At 41.3% G+C, this 18373-nt stretch overlaps 1 protein-coding gene across 2 annotated transcripts in view; it reads right to left on the reverse strand.

The window, feature by feature from the left end:
• The window catches only part of SRBD1 (S1 RNA binding domain 1), a 175621-nt gene that overhangs the window by 102232 nt on the left and 55016 nt on the right, over positions 1-18373 (reverse strand). For both annotated transcript variants that reach the window (XM_053383372.1, XM_053383371.1), the window contains one exon: positions 8694-8785. In XM_053383372.1, the coding sequence (XP_053239347.1) occupies positions 8694-8785 (92 nt within the window). The remainder of the gene's footprint in view (positions 1-8693; positions 8786-18373) is intronic.

The raw sequence follows: 18373 nt of genomic DNA on the forward strand, positions 1-18373 counted from the left end.
TAAGGGTGCTGAGAGCTGTTAGAAGACCCCTATTCCCCTCACAGGGCTACAACTTAAAGAGTGAATTCTTTCCAGCTTTTGCTGGTGCACCTCATCAGCTGCCCCAGACTCTCAGCTTTCATGTTTCGGAAATGTAAGTCTCTAGCCCTTCTAGAAAGGAAGTTATGGGGCAAAATGTGCAGGTATCTTCTAAGCAATTTCTGCGAAAGGAGAGTGAGTGTGGTATGATCTCCACAATCTGGGCCAGCAAGACATTGCTGACTTCCCAGGGTAAGCAAATTTCTCTGATTTTGTGTTGTGCCATGCCCACCCCCATACCAGCTATTTTGCAACTGATACCTCCATCCATCTCTCTCTCTCTCTCTCTCTCTCTCTCTCTCTCTCTCTCTCTCTCTCAAAATGTGCCCACTGGTCCAGAAAGACTGGTTACTTCTGCCTTGCATCCCAACACCAAAAAGGATCATCTGAGGAAGATATAAGTATAGAATGTGCTGTGTTGAGTTGCAATGTGGCCAGTAAAAATTCCCAGAGGATTTCTTAGGCAATGATTTTTGCTCTCATTTCCACCAAGGGACCCTTAAAGGGACCAAAATGAACGACAACAACAACAACACCCATGAACCAAGCAATAATACCCTGGACTTTCTTGCAATATGCAGTCTGGATGATTGAAGCTATTTGCTCAATAAGCACCTTTCTGCAATGTTTCCTTGGTGTATGAATTGCAGAAGCATAGCTTTCACCCCTCTCCGAATACTATGACTTTAATTCTGAGCTAAAATCCAGTTACCTGAAAAACAGTCAGTTAAGTCTTGTCTTGTCTCATTTTTATTCTTAAGGGTGGTTAAAACTACTTCCACGTAGGAATCAACTGGTTTTACTTCCAAGAAGTAGCCATTAAGAATCACCAGTGTTTCTCCAGCATCTGGAAGAAACGTGCTGGTCAAGGTTTTTTGTAAGGCAACACAGAAGCAATAGAGGGGAGGGAATTCCTTTCCCTCCTTCTCTCAAACAGCTGCTCTGGATTATGACACACTCATCTGTGCAATTTCATATTAGTGGGAGATTTCATTCTTTTTCAGAAGTCTACAAATCTGTGAACAAAAACATTTGGGATACACACTGTACTAAAATAGTCATCCATCAAGCCACAGTTGCCTACCATCCCTCACTGAACTTCTTGGCTCCCCCTTTCCTCCCTTCCTTTTCCCAGCTCTTCATCTATCAAAATGTAGACTGCAAGCTCCTCGGGGCAGAGGACTTGTCCTCTTTGCTTCCAGTACTCTACAAAATGCCAAATAAATAGAATTTGTGATAAATAATTAACATCTCTAAGGAATTTTATGTATGTTCAGTCTCAAGCAAAAGCGCTGGACAGAAAATCTTAGTGATTCAACTCTAAGGAGCCTGCTTCACACCTGCCTGCATACATATCGCTTAATAGCTCATAATTTGACTACTCAATATTTTTGATGAGTGTCAGATGCCCATTCTGCATTTGCAAGGACTCATTCTTTTAGTGCAGCATCACCCATGTTTTGTAACTACCTGCCTCTTGGCACTAGGCAGGTACCGCAGTACTGAAAACTTTTTTTAGTTTTGGCAATGCTACGCAGACACACGATTTAAGGGTTTTTTTAATCTTTGCTTTAATGCAGGCAACTTTATGAATATCTGTTTTTCTTCTGATTCTGTATTTTAGCTGCTTTTTATCTATAATTTTATCTGTGCACCCATTTGGAGAACAACTTTGTTCAAGTGTTTTATAATATAGGTTTCTATCCATTCTTAAGGAAATCAGCCCTGAGTGCTCACTGGAAGGACAGATCCTGAAGCTGAGGCTCCAATACTTTGGCCACCTCATGAGAAGAGAAGACTCCCTGGAAAAGACCCTGATGTTGGGAAAGATGGAGGGCACAAGGAGAAGGGGACGACAGAGGACGAGATGGTTGGACAGTGTTCTCGAAGCTACCAGCATGAGTTTGACCAAACTGCAGGAGGCAGTGGAAGACAGGAGTGCCTGGCGTGCTCTGGTCCAGGGGGTAATGAAGAGTCGGACATGACTAAATGACTAAACAACAACATATAGGTAAGGCACAGCAGAAACAGGCAAACACACCTGTGCTGTAAGAATTATACACGCATCATATTATGAAGGTGGCCTAGAACACTAGTGGCCCCTTGAGAAAGTGGGCCCTGGGTTGCAATCCACTCAGCCCATGTTCTAATCTGGTCTTGTAGGTAGAACTATGGGGCGGGAGGAAGCCACCCATCTGAATAAATGTTGCCAATTGCTCCAGACCATTACTGGGCTACGTGGACCAATGTAGGCCATCACCCGCTATCTGAATTGACCTGAGGCGATGCACTATCTCTCTGCATCAGCTCCCTGCATTCAAAATAGCAGTGAGCAATCTTATTTGGCTGAAATATACAACAGCCAATGAACCAGTCAACAAATAACCCTTTCCCCTTTTGCTGAGACAATTGGATTTTGGTGTGTTTCATTAAATAATATATGATATGCTGAACAGAAGCAGAGGCGGCTTTTAACAGAAATTACAGATCATCGGAATCAGAATTATAGATCTAAAAAGGCTACCAAACAGTGCACAACTTCATTTTACAAAAGCCTCCTCTGACTGAGTTTATATAACTTTATTAGCAGATACAGGTCTCTTCACTTTATTTTGTCAGATTAATTCTCCCTTGCTCCTCACTATCTTATTTTGTACTGAGTGAAATGCTAAAGTGGCAAACCGGGTTAGGATCACAGCTATCTTGTGCAACGCCTGCAAAACCTTTTATTTTAATTCCAAATGTCACACTTCATCATGCAGCTGTCAGCTGCTGTCGTTGTTTCAATGTACTGAACTAAATCATGCCGGCACAGAACTTGATGTCGATTAACACAATTAAAACGAAAAGGGGAAAAGTCAGATTTCCTTGATTTAAGTGTGACCTCGTGGCCTACCAAACCAAAATGGAGATCCAGTAAACAAGAAAAAAAAACCAAAATCACCACAGAAACTAATCTCACCAGACTAGACATCTCGCTAAACCTACATGATGACCAGCCAAGTGCTGTCACTTCTCCTGAGAGGCAGGCATTTAATGCCCCCCTAACTATGTATGAACATTTTATTCATTATAGGCTTCCAAGCAACTTGAACAGATTCTATTATTACTTGCATATAGAATTAAGTTCAGGGCTTTTTCAAATCAACATTGTCTGCAAACGTAATGATGAAATTTGTAACTGGATATTGCATTCTTGCAGAGAGCAAGAAATTACAGGCCTCCTGGGTGGGTGGGGGTGGGTGTGTCAATGTTCAGTTCTTATGGAGCCCCCCAAGGGCTTCCACCAGTTCTACTTCTGCCACCTGAGGCTACAAGGGGCCGGATTGGCTGGTGCCATTTTTGGGATGCACGTTCAACTCTGTCCATCTACCTTTTGCCTTGAATATTTGCAGCCCCTGGGAGAGAGAGCAAAGTGTAATGTCTGACATGGTGAGAGCATGCAGCTTCAACCTGGAGTCACGAGGCTGAATCCAACGAAGTCCTACTCAGAGTAGACCAATGGGCATGACTAACGTAGGTCCATCAATTTCAGAGAGTCTGCTCTGTGTAGGCTTTGGACCGGGGAACGAAGTAGCAAAGCCAATCCCAGAGGACTTGAATTGACCACCTATCATTGGATAGGTGCCGAGTCCAAGCTCTACTTTCTGAAGGCGTCAGTTGCCCTATGGGGTTCCCTGTAGAAACTCTGATACCAGCGGGCTTGCTCTCACCAACAGCCAGCTGACCAGAGGTGAGAGCAAGACTCCTTTTTCAATGAGCAAATGAGATTACACATTAAGGCTCCCAACCGTGCACTGTAATTAGGCACATAATAGCACCAGATAGGTGTGCTTTGGGGAAATGGCCTTGCAGGCCAAAGCAGGACCTGTACGGGGTCTACCGCATTTTTCGCTCTATAAGACACACTTTCCCCCCTCCAAAAATTAAGGAGAAATGTGTGTGCGTCTTATGGAGCAAATGCAGGCTCCATGGCGTCAGTGAAAGCATAGCAAAGCCTTCGGAGCTCTCCTGGCTTCGCTTCGCTAGAGAGGCGCTGCGCAGCTTTCCCTCTCTGCACAGCGCCCCTTCAGCGAAGCGAGAGTAGAAATGGAAGGGGCTCTGCTTCTCCTGCCGCTTAGCTGAAGGGGTGCTGCGCAGAGAGGGTTTTTTTCCCCTTGTTCTCCCCTTCTAAAACTAGGTGTGTCTTATGGTCGGGTGGCGCATTCTATAGAGCAAAAAATATGGTAATTAGGTCAACAAGCTGAAGGTTCCCTATGCCGGGCTTAGCTGGTTGCAACCCATGGATCCTAGCAAAATGAAGGAGGTAAGGAATAAGTTTGTCCTTCCTCCCCGAAAACTGGAGAAGGAAGCATAGAGAATGGTCTTTCTGAAGACTGCCCCGTGCCCACAGGTCAGGAGAGCTGACAGCAGCAGTAGGAAGTAGAAGCAAGAGGGCCTTCTTGGCAATGGCCCTCCCTGTGGAATGCCCTCCCATCAGATGTCAAGGAAATAAACAATTTGACTTTTAGGAGAAATCTGAAGGCAGTCCTATTTAGGGAAGTTTTTAACGTTTGATCTTTTATTGTGTTTTTAATGTTCTGATGGGAGCTGCCCAGAGTGGCTGGGAAAACCCAGCCAGATGGGCGGAGTATAAATAATAAAATTATTACTTACTACTACTACTACTACTACTTATAAGGGATGCGGGTGGTGCTGTGGTTTAAACCACAGAGCCTAGGGCTTGCTGATCAGAAGGTCAGCGGTTCGAATCCCCGCGATGGGGTAAGCTCCTGTTGTTCGGTGCCAGCTTCTGCCAACCTAGCAGTTCGAAAGAACATCAAGTGCAAGTAGATAAATAGGTACCGCTCTGGCGGGAGGGTAAACGGCGTTTCTGTGTGCTGCTCTAGTTCACCAGAAGTGGCTCAGTCATGCTGGCCACATGCCCCGGAAGCTGTCTCCGGACAAACGCCGGCTCCCTCGGCCTATAGAGCGAGATGAGCACCACAACCCCAGAGTCGTCCACGACTGGACCTAATGATCAAGGGTACCTTTACCTTTCTTTACCTTTACTTTACTACTACTACTACTACTTCTTCTTCTTATTATTATTATTATTATTACTACTACTACTGCTATTACTGCTACTACTACTAAGGAAGGGGATGGATGAACAGAGCTGGAGGTTGTCAATAGTTCTCAGGATAGTTCTCAGGAACTATCACAGCAAGAGCAATAGTCACTCCTTCTTTCAATATGGTTGCAGGACTACATTCTACGTGGCTCTCCAAACCAGACTGTAGCTGGTCATGTGAACTCATCCTTGAATTGCAACCTGCCAAACTTTGCGCACGTGCAGTTGCTATTTATTCATCTTTTGCCCCCCTCCCACTTGACAAAACACTCTGCACATCTCTATTTTTGAGGAAATACAGTACTGATTTTTGAAGATTCCGGGTGCTAAACAAACAGCAAAGGTCCTGCCTACTTCAGATAAAGAGCAAGTTAGTCAAAATAACAAGGAATTGAAACTCACAACTGGAGGAGATGGAAGCAAAATCTTTCAATAAAATAGAGTGGACATTGCAGTTCAATTAAAGGAAAGTTAAGGGTTAGGGTTTCTTAAAAAAGAGAAGAATTTATTGAATAAATATTGGCTGGTAAATGTTTCTATAGATAAGGAGAAATAAAAGGGAAAAGCACAGAGATGTGAGACAGAGGAAGAAACATGATAGATTCTGGCAAGCGATGAATGAGAAGCACAAAGTCTGATGAGGAGAGAAATCAGAAATAAAAGATAAGCAGGAACTACAGATGAACCTATTTGACGGTATTAACGTTAAAAATATATAGATTAACTTTTTGTGTTCTAAGTATTTGTTTGGTTTAGAAACAATCTAAAGGCATTATAAAGGACACAAAATTAAACATGTGAAAAGCCAAAAGTTCCCAAAATTATTATTACAATTTTCAGCTGTAGTACTCAAGAATGGGCAGATCAGTTAATTTCTAGTCTGAATCCATTTTCCAAGTGTTCTTACCTAGTTTAGCTTCTGCATTAACCTGTTTTTTAAATTATTATTATTATTTTTAAAAAACCACACAAAGAGGAAAGTTCATATTTAAATCTCATATTTAAATCATATTTAAATGTGAGATCTTTTGATGAAGGGTGGTATGTAAATCGAATAATCAATAATAATATGCATTTATCACAAATTCACGTTAAAGAACATATTGTAGCTCAATGCTCACACTTCTAGATGTATTTTATTCTAAAATATGAATTTCAATGCATTTTGGTACTTTACTTTTTTAGCCCAAAAGTGTATCAAAAAAATTGGGAAAATGAAAAATTCAAAGGATAGCATTATCCTGTTCTGCACACTAATCTGGGAAGTGCAGATTTGGTCAATTTGCATCAATATTCATAGAAATTAATTTCTTCAAACATCACTAGCAGTAAACATAGTTCGTATTATGCAAGTACAGATATGTTTCAGGTTGCCACTGGAAATCACCACTTTCCCTTTATGACGACTATTAAATTATTGTTAATGAGACATTCCCACATACAGCCAGTATAAAGCACTCCTCAGTATGCCAAGCTGAGATGGCTTGCAACTCCCACAGTCCATCTGTGTCTGGGCTTGTTTTATGCTGGCCACTGTTATGATGGAAGGATAAAATGTCCCCTTTTTATAAAAAAAATGTGTTTACCAATATCCTATAACTTCTGGAAGTACCTTTGCAATTCTGATACCCAATGAAATGAGAAACAGGTTTCTTTATCCAGGGAGAATGTGTTTGGACGTAACACTAAACCACAGTTTAGCACTACATAAGTAATAATAATAATAATAATAATTTATTATTTATAGCCCGCCCATCTGGCTGGGCCTCCCCAGCCACTCTGGGCGGCTTCCATAAAAACCAAAAATACAGTAAAATATCACACGTTAAAAACTTCCCTGAACAGGGCTGCCTTAAGATGTCTTCTGAATGTCAGGTAGTTGTTTATCGCTTTGACATCTGCTGGAAGGGCGTTCCACAGGGCGGGCGCCACTACCGAGAAGGCCCTCTGCCTGGTTCACTGTAGCTTTGCTTCTCGCAATGAGGGAACCGCCAGAAGGCCCTCGGCGCTGGACCTCAGCGTCCGGGCAGAATGATGGGGGTGGACACGCTCCTTCAGGTATACTTGACCGAGGCCGTTTAGGGCTTTAAAGGTCAGCACCAACACTTTGAATTGTGCTCGGAAACGTACTGGGAGCCAATGTAGGTCTTTCAAGATCGGTGTTATATGGTCTCGGCGGCCGCCCCCAGTCACCAGTCTAGTTGCCGCATTCTGGATTAGTTGTAGTTTCCGAGTCACCTTCAAAGGTAGCCCCACGTAGAGTGCATTACAGTAGTCCAAGCGGGAGATAACCAGAGCATGCACCACTCTGGCGAGACAGTCCGCAGGCAGATAGGGTCTCAGCCTGCATACCAGATGGAGCTGGTAAACAGCTGCCCTGGACACAGATTTGACCTGTGCCTCCATGGACAGCTGTGAGTCCAAAATGACTCCCAGGCTGCGCACCTGGTCCTTCAGGGGCACAGTTACCCCATTCAGGACCAGGGAATCCTCCACACCTGCCCGCCTCCCGTCCCCCAAAAACAGTACTTCTGTCTTGTCAGGATTCAACCTCAATCTGTTAGCCGCCATCCATCCTCCAACTGCCTCCAGACACTCACACAGGACCTTCACCGCCCTCACTGGTTCTGATTTAAAAGAGAGGTAGAGTGAGCCCCTTCCACCTATTCACAAGAGACAAGAGGATGCATTTGGAATATTTTGCTTTTAATGAACTCTGTTTGTCATTTAGTCCTAACTTGGCTTGTGGTTAAACACTAACTATAGTTAATTTCAACAAGCTGGCTTCATAACCCATGGTTTGAAGTTGGCTTCTTTTGAAATTAACCATAGTTAGCATTTAACCACAATCTCCAGTTCAGACGAAACAAGATACTGCGGTTATTTAAAGTTTCTAAATTCTTCCTCTTGGCCACGTAAGACAAGAAGATAGACACACAGGGTGAATAAGAGAGCATGAGGAAGATGAGTACATTTATGTAGTGTTAAACCAAGGTTTACCTTATGCCCGAATAAAGCCAGAGAGAGATAAATTATGTAAAAGCTATCACATTCAGTTATTCCTCGTTTAATTTCCCTATTGGAGCTATTTCTACCTAAGAAGCAGATACCAAATTATCAAGATACAGCCTTGTCAAGCATATTAGATATATTAGTCAATATGTCACATTGTCACATACCCGTGGCAGTAAGTATACTACATATGGAATTATATAAATGAAAAAACCTGCTGGTTTCCTATCATGTAAATATGAGGGAGACATGAATCCCAATTATATGGCTCAATCCAGGCAACAAGTAGGTCATCACAGTATTTACATATTTACAGTAAGTAGAGTTCTCAATTTATAATTTGTTTCAAGGATGATGAAAAGATATAATGAAAGGAAATTCATAAAAGAGTTACTGGTGACAAGAGTACTATTATCTTCTCTTATTTAAGTGGTTGTACATATATATACATTATGAGTGTCATGAAAATACTGAAGTGGCCAATAATTACCTGCACTTCGTAGGTTAGGATCTAAATCAGGCATCTCCTTGGTAGCTTCTGGACTAACACTGTATATTGAGGCTCCTGCTTCGTTGGTAATGCTGCAAAACAGAAAGCAAATCATTAAAACCTTGCAACACAAAATACATTTTTAAAAAATCTTAATAATGGGTACACAAAATATAAAGATACAGGCTCAACGCTTGTAAAATCTGCATCATGCATTATATGAAAGTACAGTTTTGTGTGATCTTGGGCTGTGATCCTAAACATACGTTCTTGAACTGAAATATAAGATTTATTTCAAAAATTTAGGAGCTGTAATATTCCACATCAACTCTCACCCATGCCACCTTTTCCTTTGATTTCAATATGTCACAGGTAAATGAAAAAGTGCTGCTGGATTCTTATTTTTGTTCCCCCTCCCATCTGAAAATTGTATCTCCCTTCTCCATCTTTAGGCTGTTTACATATGAACAAGCTCCTCTGTTTTCAACAGGGCTTGTGCGAGGCTGCATCCTATCTTTTACACTGGGCTTTGTACTCCTCACACCAATTGTTATTTCACATAAAGCATTCTAAACACATATAAAAATGTGTGTATCTCTCATAAAAGTATCTACATACACAACTGAATGAGATATAGAGTTGTAAAGAACTTTGCAAAACTGGAAATCACTAATCGCTAAAACTATTTTTCTCTCTTTCCACTATAAACTTTATTTAGGGCACATTTTATAAAAAGCTAAGATAAAACAAGTAACGAGACATAACACGGCCCACCCACCAGAACTAGAACCACTCAGTTCCTAATTGCAATGCATTAATTCTAAAATTATAAATCGGAAATTACAGCCGACTGGAGTGTTGTCAGCAGTCTTTTTTTTCCTTTTGAATCTCGAAAGCAACTTTACTGAATAAAGCAAAATATATAATGTCAGCTACTGCTCTTCAGAGTCTGGGTGCATATGATGGGCACACTGATTTATTACACATTTCTGTGAAACAGCAGACACATAATTATCTCCTTTTTATTTTGCACTTAATTAATATTTGTACATGGTTCTGTGTATTATGAAAAGTGGCCCTGGAAATTTTATTCAAGTCAGTTGTCATTCAAATGCAAAAATAACACACACACCAGTTCAGTGTGAGGCTACTTACCCCTCCCTCTCTCACACACTCCTATACATGCATTTTTCTGCGTTCCTAAAGCACAAAACCAGCTCGCAACATTGGAATAAAACCTATCATTTTTGTTCCTATCCTGACTTAACAGAGAGCCCCCCATCCGCACCCACAACTGTCTTCTCTAAAAAGTACCAGCATCACAACATCACATACAAGGCCAGCTTTAAAACCTGAAGTTGCCAGTCCCCAAAAGGCAGAAGTATCACCTTTCCTTTGCTTAGGCACACTTCAGATGTCCCCAAAGTTTGAATCAGAATGAGATATGAAGGTGAACTGAAAAGGCGATCAAGGCTGTATCGTATTTGAAACAGGCCAACAGAGAAACCTTGAGGGGAGGATCGGCTGGGGAGAAACGAACTCGTTCCCACCTACTACCAAAAACCTCCAACTGAATACATTGAGAGAGACAATGAGATTTCTGTTCGTAGCAAAGAACCAGTCCCTTTAAAGATCTACAGGTCAGAGGCAATTGGGCTCAATTTTATTCATATATTCAAAGTCCGAGTTCCATACAGCTGCGGAAGTTGCCAAGAAATCACTTATGGAGAAGGAAGCTTTGAGAAGTAAGTAAATAATGATCAAGAGCCCCACCCCAACATTAAATGTGTGGGTAACTCTACTAGCTTTAGGATGGACATATTACATGGGTGTACCTGGCGGGAAAGGAAGCCAGGCAGGCAGGCAGGAACCAGACCAATTAACACACTTTCAGAACGCTCTGAATTATAACACAGATCGCTAACAACGCAACTTGAGAATGCAAGTCTCCTCCTCTGATTCACAGGTTTGAAAAATGGAGAGGGAGGGAAGGGGAGAATTAACTTTAGTAGTAGGTGGATGGTTAGTTTTCTTAGAAGCGAATTTGCTTTTAAATCACCTCTCTAACATTTTCAAGACTCCAATACAAAAGAAAAGCCCAAATTGAAACATATTTATTCTGTTTCAAAAAGTCGTTTTTCAGCGTTCCATTCATCATTAATGGCATTTACAAGCAACACTTTCCCAGACAAAAATGAGTTTTTGGAGTCTCATTTGAAAATGCTCCAGATTGCTAAAACTGCTGGTTACTTATTCTAGCTGAAATTCAGTGTGTATATATATACTTGACTGAGGTCAGGCAATAATGCCAAAAGTTTTGCAGAGAAAAGTTTTAAATCATATTCCTTAGTTGTTACAAGAGGAATTGCCTCCCTAGTAATTTATCTCAACACTCTTGTCAATTATACTTGGACACGACTGCAAACATTTTCAAATGTGTATTTTGTCTCTTAAATAAACCATGTTAAAACACCATCCAAGTTAAACACATTTTACTTCACAGTAGCATAAGAATAGGATCAGAAATCTACACAATGACATGATGCCTGGATTTTCTCAAGACCGTCGTCTGGAAGTAATTTTTATTTATTCATTAATGACATAAAAAGCAACTTAACAGGTATCCAAGATAACCGGTATCTTATTGATTTTCAACCATGAATATTTTAAATCATTTATTAGATCAGTGAACACTGATTATTTTGCTCCTGGAGCTAACCTTGCTGCACAGCACAAGGAAAACTACCAGCTTCTAAATAAAGGATATTGGAGAAATAAATCACTTAAAAGTAAACAAAATAGGGGAGAAGCACTTCTGTGGAAAAATGCATTTGCAAGATCTGCATGCCTTTTTTTACATATGCAAAAAATACTTAAATGATATCAGATACAAATGGAGTATGCTCTCAAGCAAAGCGTACAATGTATTTAAAAATTTACAGATACAGTAAAGTGATTTCCCTGCCTGTATGTCAAGATCTCTTACAACCAGTAGAAACGGCACATAAATATATATGACACAAAATATTATCTTGAAAGTTTGTGCTTTCTTCTTTTTGTGGGGACAAAATATTGCATGCAACTGTCAGGAAAATTAAAGGCATTACTGAGGAGGTATTTTCCAGAGGAAAAATCTACTGTTATAATTTTTGCTGAGAATCAACCACACACACACACAAGCCCAGATGTAATTACACTTATTGCAGCTCAAATTGGAAAAGTCCCTCACGAAACAGGAGGCAGCATGAACAGAGGAGCACGTTTCACCCCCTGTTAAATAATAAGTAAGGCTATAAAATCTTATCTGTTTCTGAACTGCATACGCATGGTTGCCTGTGCAGATTAGGTGAATCTTGTATATTTTATTCTTGGTCAGTTTTGCTATGCTTCATGCACCGTATGCTGTACAAGGAGCCACAGATGGGGAACTTGTTGTTCTGGGCGGTGTCTGACACGAGGTGGAATAAGGCAAGACATCACCCTGTCTATGTCTGCTCAAAAGGACAACCTAAAAGTTTCCCACTTCTTTTCAAGGATGTAACAGAGTCTGGTCTAATTTGCAACAGAGCCTTATCTGTGGCAGCCCCCAAATTGTGGAATTCACTCCCCACAGAGACGCATCAGGCACCATCATTATACAGCTTTTGTAATATGCTGAAGACACACTTCTTTGCCACTTAAGAAATAAATATATTTAGGACCCAGCTCTAGTTGTGACTGTAATTTGTCTGAAACTGTTCTTAATGCTTCATTATACTTCATTATGACTCGCCCTGGGACCTTGTGGTGAAGGGAGGAAAAAAATAAATAAATGTCCCTTTCTTTTCTTTTCTTTCTCCCACTTCAGGTACTGGCTCTGAGCCACATGAAGGATGAAGGAAAAGAACAGAAGCAAAAGGAAGAGGAATATTAAATGCTACAAAGAGCATGGAGATTTTGAGGTTTGATTCTTGGTGACAATCACACAAGAAATGTCTTTTTAAACATTTGCCTTTTAATTAAGCGTAAACAATATTTAAACGGCTTCTTTAAATGAGAATAAAACAAACGTCGGCACCACACATCAAGTGTCGTGGAAGGCTGAAGTCGCATATTCCCCCCCGTCTATGAATAATAAGGTTATAATTGGTGAGCTGGACTGCCCAGAATGTTGGACTAGTTCCACAGCCGTTAAAACTCATGGGTGATCCTAGACCAGAGCTCCTTGGAAGGGAACCACAGGATAAATATGAACAAAAGTCAACCTCATAATGGCTGTCCCTGGCCTCAAAATAGTCTGTTCCTGGCGTCAAGATCCAAGCTCAGAGTCCTCTCACTGCGATGTGCATCATCCTGGCTCAATCGGTACAAACGTAAACAGTTCCAGCAGATGACTGGAATGAGATAAATGTAAAGCCCTTCACACTTTTAACAGATCTGTACAAATGATAAATAAGCAGTACCAAATGGCTCAAAATTTTAAGAGCGCTGTTAGAAACAAATTCAGGGGATAGCGTGAGCAGAGTTAAAGTCATCAGGTTTCTAGGATTAATTTGGTCCATACATTTTCTTCTTTGAAGTTCAATATATGGAAGACAGTGATATTACATAAATTTAAGAAAAAAAATAGGGGAAACAGCGTTTCTCATGTGGATTTTTAATCTATTTCATCCCCCCCTTACTTAAAGTCGGGGGGGACTGAGCATGAATTTGGCACTCTCTGTACATCTTACTCATAGCTGGTTGTCCTCTCAAAATTAAAATATATAAAACAGGCGAAGGAGAAAGTCTTTTTCTCCTATTTGTGAAGAATGCAAAATATTCTGCGGCACACAGAATTCACTCCAAAGTGATTAATTTGTCCTGCTTGATGAACAATTAGGTATGCAAAAAAGCTTACAGCAATGGCCTATAGTCTAATACAAAGATCCTATGATGTCCACCATTTTCTCTTGGACATGCTGTTTTCAATCTCAGGTGCCATTCCATACAATGAAAATAATTGGGGGGGGGGCTGAAGAGACTTTTCCCAGAAGAATGAAAGCAATGAGGATTGCAAAGTACTTTGTGCAATAAATATGTAAAACGTAAGGTTTAATTATAGGTGATTGAAGATCCTAATTGCATTATCCTGGGCTCCTTCCAAAGGAAGAGGGGTGTAAATTGAAATAAACAGTAATAATTTTATCCAGTGAAAAATGGCAGCATATGGTGTGCTGGAGAGTCACCCTCCCAACACTAGTCGTGGCAGTTTAGCTGGACTGGACTGTGGTGGGGCGGGACGGCAGCAAGGTTGGAGCTGTGGAAGAATTCTTCATACAGTAGTATGGAGTTTGCTACCACCAAATGATGAAGATGATCTTAATTACCCACCCTCCACCCTAGGCTCCAGGCTAGCTTACAACATTAAAACCAGGCTTCCTCAACCTCAGCCCTCCAGATGCTTTTGGCCTATAACTCCCATGATCCCTAGCTAGCAGGACCAGTGGTCAAGGATGAATGGAATTGTAGTCTCAAAACATCTGGAGCAGCCTTTCTCAACCTGTGGGTCCCTAGATGTTGTTGGACTACAACTCCCATTACCCCTGGCTTGCAAGGCCAGAGCTCAGGGATGATGGGAGTTGTAGTCTCAAAACATCTAGAGGGCCAAGGTTGAGGAAGCCTGATTTAAATCAACTTTCAATTACAAAATATACAACTCAGGCATCAAAGATCAGAGTAAAGAGGTGTCTTTGGGGTATTTGCCCAAAGCGGTAGAGTGAAGTTACCAGAAGCATACTTGTGGGGAAGGAGATCCACAGTTTGGGATGCAGCACAGAGTCCTGCCATCCAATGTGGAAAATGTACAACCATTTATTATTAATCATTAAATCCACTTGGAGACGGTTCGCAGGAAGCAGCTGATAAATGGAATGAAACAAATACAGTGGTATCTCGGGTTAGAAACTTAATTCATTCTGGAGGTCTGTTCTTAACCAGAAACTGTTCTTAACCTGAGATACCACTTTAGCTAATGGGGCCTCCCACTGCCGGTGCACCGCCACCGCACGATTTCTGTTCTCATCCTGAAGCAAAGTTCTTAACCCGAGGTACTATTTCTGGATTAGCGGAGTCTGTAACCTGAAGCGTCTGTAACCCGAGGTACCACTGTAAATAAATCTATGCTAATTGGTGTGCACATTGGTCGACAGGCATGTAGGCCAAAGCTATAGATGCTGTTGAGAAATACAATGAAAGCAAAAGGTAAGGGAAGAGGCTATTTCTCTCCTTCCTCCCCTGCACCCCCCCCCCAAAATGGAACTCAGAAAGTGGTCAGATAAAACTCACTTGAACACCAACAAACTATTATTCCTTTCTTGGTTATTCTCAGCAACTTGTTTGCTTTGCAAGTCACATCAAGGAAACCGTCGTGAACAGTATAAATATCATCAGAACTTATCAGACAGTAGCAAACAGCATTATGTTCATTGCCAGTTCTCTAAATGTGTTGCTTTAGCACCATCTGGTGACTGTCTGTGCTTACTGCTGGAAATTCTGCGGGGAAAATCTAAATGATAAATTATAACAAAAAAAAATTTTCCTTCCAGTAGCACCTTAAAGACCAACTAAGTTAGTTCTTGCTATGAGCTTTCGTGTGCATGCACACTTCTTCAGATATCTGAAGATATCTGAAGGTATCTGAAGAAGTGTGCATGCACACGAAAGCTCATACCAAGAACTAACTTAGTTGGTCTTTAAGGTGCTACTGGAAGGAAAAAAAAATTTTGTTTTGACTATGGCAGACCAACACGGCTACCTATCTGTAACTGATAAATTATACTTCTTTTAGTACACTGCAGACACACATACATGCAAAATTAAGCTAATAATGTTTTCTCTTTATTACATGTCAAGAACATTTGGAATTATGATTATTTTTGGAAGGGTTAGATTTATTAAGTTGAAACCGCCCCCAGGATGATTATCACATGGAACCGTTCTGGGGGGCTGAGGGACCCTCATTGAAAAACAACACCTCCCCTTCCCATAGCAAGAATCTCTACTGGATTCCAGTCCCTTCCTCAAGCATTCAAGGCCTTTTCACTTGCAGAAGAGTCACTCTGGATCCAGCCCACGGAGCTCTGCAACATACAATACTCAAACCAGCTTTCTATTTTATTAGCACTCAAGAGATGCGTTAACATATCCACATTTTCCAGTACTTTGCATGAATCTCATTTTTACTAATTAGGATTTTTAAAAAATCCATGCTAAGGTTTGGATGCCAGGGCCAGCGCACACAAACGGCAAGGTGAGGCGACAGCCTCAGGTGGCAGGATCCAAAGGGGTGGCAGATCCCAGTGTAGAAGTTTATCCCCTCCCTCTTGTCCCCAATATAGATCTTCACTCCCCACTTCTTACCTGACAGTGGGGGGGGGGTGTTTTGTGGTTCACCTCAGGCACCAAAATGTCTTAGCCTGGCTCTGGTGGATGCCCTACCTGAAACTGGGCGTGCCCCAACAAATGGTGACATCCCCACCTTCATAGTCCTCTGAATTATCGGACATTATTACACTGGCTTTTTCAAGTAGACCTGCTTGGGTAGCAGCTACCTCCCTGTGTTTCGTCTGAGTTTACCATAAACAGTTAGAGAAGGTAATTAATTACATCTTACTTTTTAAATACAGCCAGCTTTGGAGCGGGGCATAACACAGTGGTAAACTGCTTCTGCTTCACATGCAGAAGGTACCTGGTTCCATCCTCACTACTTCTTATAGGTCTTTTCCACCTGGCCTGAGAGGCAGGGGCCCTGATTTCGGCTACAAAAGCTGAGACTCTTGGGCTGGGGCGTTGAGGGTGGCTGACTCTTGTTGAGGGTGGCTGCTGTTGCTATTGGGCTTTTGTATCTGTTTAAAGATTTTGTTGTTATTTATGTGGAAATAATTATTCAGTTTGGTTTTGTATTTTTTAATGTTTTATTTATTGTTTATGACTACTTAGAATTATGTTGCAGCTATGCATTTTGTTCACGCTGTGAGTCGCCTTGAGCACTGTTTGAACTGTGGAAAGTTACAAAACTATGTATGTATGGAGAAGCGCTGCAGCTTTTGGAGTTCTCAGAGATCTTTTTGGAGCTCCTCGCAATTCTGTTTTTTGTTGTTTTCATCACCCTGGACAATTTGGTTTCGCCAACAAACTCGGCCAACCCATTCCACTGCTCACCGCTAATTACGGATCATTTATGAACAAGTGAAAAAGGACCAGACTCAATACAGATCCTTGGAGGAACCCATGTATTATACGCCTCCTTTGTGAGAACTTCCTACTTCTTCCCACTCTCAGCTTCCTGCTGTGTAACCAGTTCCTGATCCACAAGAGGACCTCTCCACTCATCCTATAATGATATTATTATTTATTAATATTAATTAATTATTTATACCCCACCCATCTGGCTGGGTTTCCCCAGCCACTCTGGGCGGCTTCCAACAAAATATAAAAATACAATAGTCCTTAGATATTAAAAGCTTCCCTAAACAGGGCTGCCTTCACATGTCTTCTAAAAGTCTGGTAGCTGTTTTTTCCTTTGACATCTGGTGGGAGGGTGTCCTATGGCAGTCCTATGGCTGCTAAACTTATTTAGGAGTCTTTAGTGAGGGAGTTTATCAAAGGCTTTTTGAAACATCTGGAGGGCTATGGGTTAGCTACTCAGGCCATACAACATTCATAATTTTACCATGTTCCTCACTTTACTCCCCTCGCCCCAATACAAACAAAACGTTACCATGATTAGGTGGACAGAGCAAAACCACATGCAGATACACAAATTCTGATACATCCATGGTGCCACCCCACCTTCTTCTGTTACCATTCAACAAAGCAGCACTTCACTTTTTCAACACACTGCCGCCACCCCACTGCCAAATCACCAGATCAAGTAAAATGTGCATATCAAGTCTGCCCTTCTGTATCTAGAGAATGCAGCCAACATGACCTTCATCAAACAGACTCAAGCTCCAACAATCAAGAGGTCAGGAGCTTAATTCTGCTCTTGAGAAGACTAACCCTTCCTAATTTATTCCTAAGTGGAGCTTGCGCTCTTGTAGGCCGTGGCACAATTCTAGAAGCATATTCCATGTTTTTGCCAATACAGATGGAATGTAACTCCGCCCTGGTCATCTGTTTTCTTTAAGGTAGATTCTCAATACATTAAAGTGTTGTTTTTTTAAGTGGGGGGGGGAACCCTTTCCCTCTTGTGAAACGAATGCACTCCCATCTATCCTCTACTGGATTTAAATCTCTACTTTAGCTTGTTCAACACTGTTCATTATTCTCCCCATAAATGCAGTACAAACATTTTGTAAACAGATACTTTCAAGGTTATGTCAAAGGAAGCTCTTGTGATGTTTGATGAGTGAAAAGGAGATGAATTTGCAACCGTATTTCTGCACGCATACAAGAGGAGGCCTGGTTTTTAGCCCTGTTCTCAAAAAAATGTCAACTGGAAGTAGAAAGAACACGAGCGCTTATTTCAAACATTGTGGCCTGTCAATGTGAAGAATTCCCCAAAAATTCAAGATAAAGAAACCCTTTCACTATAAACTGAAGCAACACAGTGTGCTTACAATAAAATGCACCAGGTACAATCAGGATTCAAAACACGCCAAGCAAAGCATCAATGCTAGGCCAACAAGCTGGGTAGAAAGAGAACACAATAAGAACAC

The sequence above is a fragment of the Podarcis raffonei genome, chromosome 3, assembly GCF_027172205.1.
Source record: "Podarcis raffonei isolate rPodRaf1 chromosome 3, rPodRaf1.pri, whole genome shotgun sequence".
NCBI lineage: Eukaryota > Metazoa > Chordata > Lepidosauria > Squamata > Lacertidae > Podarcis > Podarcis raffonei.